Source organism: Plectropomus leopardus, unplaced genomic scaffold (assembly GCF_008729295.1).
Source record: "Plectropomus leopardus isolate mb unplaced genomic scaffold, YSFRI_Pleo_2.0 unplaced_scaffold285, whole genome shotgun sequence".
Lineage (NCBI taxonomy): Eukaryota > Metazoa > Chordata > Actinopteri > Perciformes > Serranidae > Plectropomus > Plectropomus leopardus.
This window is the reverse complement of record NW_024631045.1, coordinates 1-4,712: the sequence shown is the minus strand read 5'-3', so window position 1 is coordinate 4,712 and position 4,712 is coordinate 1. Positions and strand designations below refer to the sequence as shown.

Sequence of the window (4,712 nt, the reverse complement as noted above, 5' to 3'; positions counted from 1 at the left end):
TTAAAAAACACACAAAAAGACCTAAAGGACTGCTGGAAAAGAAGTATTTATTTTATAATTTTTAAAAAATATTTTCTGTAAAATGATTTTGAATATAAATTTATTATAATTAAATTAAGGTTTGTCAGCATTTTCCCTATTTTTGGCAGGTAATTGTGTAATAATCTTCCCCTCCTTTTTAAGTCTAATTTTTGGGTGAATTTCTTGTCAATGCTGCAAATTTTTTGCCAGTAGTGGGACATTTCTAGCCAGGCTTCTTATTTCCTTTTCCCTATGTTTTCGAAAGAAATCAAACTAATTTGCAGCTAATTTTTACCCAAGGTTTCAAAGGGTCAGATACTTGTGAAAGGCGTCTGAACGCAGCACAAGAAAACTGATTGATCCAGGTTTCAGAGAGTTAATTGAGGATGAAAACATGAGAGAATGAGAGCAGATAAATACATTGCATGTTTGAGTCAGTATGTCATTTTTTAGGAAAATTCTCCATAGTTTGTCTTTACAAAGAGAAGTGAGCAAACTCAGCCCTCTGACGAAGCCTCGTTCATTTTAAATTCACCCGCTGAGCTCCACCAGCAGCTTTAAACCAAAAACATCCAACAGCTTTATTTATGTGGTCGTTTGAGTTTCTAAATCCCCAGTTTTAGGATCTGGTCTTAAGTCCTGCCGACGGCGGCGGCTCAGGTGCTGCGTGCGAAGCGCTGCTTTCCATTTTTAATGTTGTTCATGCTGAGCGTTTATTTTCTGACGCCGCGTGCTCTGTCTCCAAACCGCAGGCCTACATCCGAGTGCTGGACATGAACGAGCATCGGCCCGTCTTCCTGAAGCCGCTGTACGAGGTGAGAATCCACAAAGACCCCAAAAATTTTCATTTCTGTGTCAGAGGAGACTTATTACAGCAGTAAAACACCCAGAAGGACATTCTTCACAGATAATTACAGAGACGCACCAGCTGTGAAAGCAGCGTCTGTCTGAAAGGCCTTAAATGGGTTTTAATACAACAAAACTTTCTAAGATAACATCAAAGACTTTACAATATTTGCAAACTTTCTTGCCATGTCTGAAAAAAAAGAATACGTCAAGAAACGAGACAAAAATGTCTCCTGCTGGATTAACTGTAAACTTCAGAGCAACATGAGGCTTGTCATTTGTGGATGCAGATGTTGGATTAACTATAAGTTTTTTTGGGGAGTCGGTGGCTCAGTGGATTGAGCAGGCGCCACATGTACAGAGGCACCTGCGCCAGAGTCCTCGCTCCTGCCGTCGCAGGTTCAACTCCCGCCTCGGCCCGTTGCTGCATGTTGCCCTCTCTCTTCCCCCTTCACACTTTCTCTCTGTCCTATTCAATAAAGGCAAATCAATCCAAAAAATATCTTAAAAAAACAAACATAGCTTTTAGTTTGGTTTAATCACGCTTTCTAACTTTTAAGAATTACAGTTTCAACAGGAACACATGCATAATGCATTTAGTTCTGTTTGAAAAACAACCACAAAGAGACACAAAATGATTAGAGGAGATACAAAACACCCACAAAGAGACACAGTGAACACAAAAGTGAGCAAAAATCGCCATAAAGAAAGACAAACCAAACCAAATAGGATACAAAATTACCTCAGAGACCCAAACCACTACAAAAGCACACAAAATGACCTCAACAACACACAAAACAGCCTCAAAAAGACACAAAATGACCTCAACAACACACAAAACAGCCTCAAAAAGACACAAAATGACCTCAACAACACACAAAACAGCCTCAAAAAGACACAAAATGACCTCATCAGTAAGACAGAAAACAGCCTCAAAGAGACACAAAATGAAAACTAAAACAGGCAATACAACCACAAAGAAACACAAAGGAAACCAAATCAGACACAAAATTACCTCGGAGCGACGCAGTGGCGTCTCTGCTCTCACTGCATATTAACTCTCACAGAAAACTCTGAATTTGTCATTTTGACTATTTTCCACCTGATGAGGTCATTTTGACCATATTTGGCATATGGAGGAAATACATGCTATTTCCACTAGGTGACCTGTCACAGTCAATGTAGCTGCTGATCACTGACATATCCCAGACTGTCAGCAGCTACAATAACAAAAATCTACTTTGCAAAGTTTGCATATAGTATATTGAAAATAATACATTTTTTGTGGGGGTTTTCCATTTAAAAACATAGTGGCATCAGGACAAAAACCTGGCATTTCAAGGGTAAAAATTTTTTAAAAAATGAATATTTGACTAAAATAACCAATCTGCTCCTTGTGCTCTACTTTGTGCTCAGATTATTCGCCGTTTAAGTAGCAAAAGTGAAGCTGGAGAAGTCCTGAATGCACTTTAGACGACGAGCTGCAGATATTTTGAAAAAAGGCTCTTTGTGTTAACACAAACAGAACACATTTTATTTAACTTTAGACTCACATTGAGCGTTATTAACCCGCTCTGCAGGCCTTCTTTTCTGTAATTATCAGCACATCCAAACACAGTCCAGAGCTTCACTGTTGTCCTCTAATTACAGTCATCACCGCCTCCTCTGCTCCTCAAATTGTCCCTCTGACAGTGTTTTCCTGTCCTCAAAATGTTTTCTCTTCTTCAGACCGCCTTTATGAATAAAAATTGTGTCCAAATTGAAAAGTCCAGTATTTCAGTTTTCCGGTAGTTGTGTTTGTTTTTCATTTCCTCCCCCGTCTGTCTGTCTCTGTGTGATTAAGGTGAGGGTTCCTGAGGACACGTCTCCGTGGAAGGACATTCTGCAGATCAGCGCGCAGGACGCCGACACCAACAGCAAGCTGGTGTTCTCCGTCCACAGCAGCCTGCACCCGGACAGCACCAAGTTCTTCCACCTGGACCCCAAGAGCGGCGTCCTGGTGATGACGGAGCGGCTCGACTACGAGACCATCTCCACTCACACGCTCATCGTCATGGTAACAAAGACACGTAGAAAAGATTCTTATGAAGATGTCGGCTGCCATTAACACTCAAACTGAGCCAATTGAAATTGCTAAAAATAATCCGAGAAAGGTACAATGCAATGATGCAGTGTTTTAGTAACGTTTTCAACTAAAACAGTTTTGTTTTAGTTCCCAGAACGTTCTTCTTAAAGTTCGGGTAACGTTTTCCACAAACATTAAAAAATGTTGAAAATGTTTTACATTACATTTTCATTCAATAAAAAGGTCTGTAATCTCAGTCCTCAATAACATGTTCTGAATGTTGCTTTGAAAACGTTCTCCCTTTGTTCTCATGTAACATTGTGGGAATGTTTTACAAAGCAACATTCTCTGATCTGTCACCTCTCACTTCACCAAAACGTCCTCAGTGTTGCAGTTCAAACGTGACATCTCAGTCAGCGTTTAACCTTAACAGAACATTATTTGAAATGATAAACATCCTTAAAACATTCTTTGAACGTTAGATTAAAATGTTTTTATTAAAACGTTATTGTAACATGTAGGTAACGTTAGCCAGTGTCTTCTCGTCCTCAGGTGCGTGACCAGGAGATCCCGGTGAAGAGGAACTTTGTGAAGGTGGTGGTTCACGTGGAGGACTGTAACGACCACTCGCCGGCGTTCCTCAGCCCTCGGTACGAGGCCACGCTCTCCAACATGGCCCCCACGGGCTCCGAGGTCGTCCGGGTCAAAGCTCTGGACAAAGACATGGGCAGCAACGCCGACATCAGCTACTCTCTGAACTCCGGTGAGCAGCTTTTTCATCTTTCATTCATGTTTGAGCCTCGCTCTGCTTTACATTCATGCGGTTCATCATCATCACACCTGGGAGCTGCCACCGTTTTCTAACGCCGACCGCCGGGAGCTGCCCCGCGCAGCCCAGCCTTCACATGTCGACTGCTTAATGCAGAGAGTTCAAGGGCACGGCGCCGCCGCCTGAGGGAGGAACGTGTTCCTCAATCACCTTCCCAGCCGCGATTCTCTGTCTGAGATTAGAATTTAAAGCTCCTGCTCTCGCTCCGCCTCTGGTCTTTATCGTTTCGCCGGCTCTGTGTTTGCACATTAACGCTCAAACATCTTGACCTTCTGAGAGATTTGTGGAGCTCCGCGGCGAGCGTTCTCTCGCAGCGGTGTGGGATTTATCGGGACGGCTGCTGATCATATATGATCAAAGCAGGAGGGAGTGATCCCGGCTGCTGCAGTGAGGCACATGATGCTGCTCAGAGTGTTTTATACACCAACACTGCCCCCGAACCAACCTTTAACCCTTTTACTCTCACAACTCCACAGAACTAGTTCATTAAGCTCAAGTTAATTATTATTTTTAAACCAAACATGGTACAGCTCACAGTAAAATGTATTTTTTTTCTTTTGTCTTTGTGGTTTTCTTTTAGAAAGTATTGTAAAATCTAACATAGTTCTTCCTGCATGTTGTTATAGTGTTTGTTCGCTCTAACGTCACGTATTGTTGTGAGGGATTTGAGAGATTCTGGTTTTGAGGATCAGGACTCTGGCTGGGTGTGTTGTGCTGTTTAAGCAAATCGTTGCTCTCATCTCTACGCAGGAAGAAATTCTTAATTTTATCTTTTCATGTTATTTTGTGTGGGGTTTTCTCACATCTTCAGCAGCTGTTAACCCTGAAGCCAAAGCTTTAAATAAAATGAATGAATGAATATAATTAGATTTTTGTTACACCAAAAGAAATTATATATTTATTAATAATTTTATATTTTAGCGCTTTTTTGTTCATTTGTTTTGTGTGTTA

The 4,712-nt window shown here is 41.4% G+C and overlaps 1 protein-coding gene across 1 annotated transcript; it reads left to right on the top strand.

Annotated features, from left to right (window-relative positions):
- Nucleotides 1–713: 713 nt before the first annotated feature.
- On the top strand, nt 714–3,695 carry LOC121938111 (protocadherin Fat 1-like; the record flags this gene model as incomplete). The annotated part of the gene is made up of 3 exons (XM_042481392.1): nt 714–836; nt 2,711–2,923; nt 3,485–3,695. Coding segments are annotated over exons 1-3 (466 nt in total), but the record flags the coding sequence as incomplete, so codon positions are not given.
- Between the last annotated feature and the right edge of the window lie 1,017 nt (nt 3,696–4,712).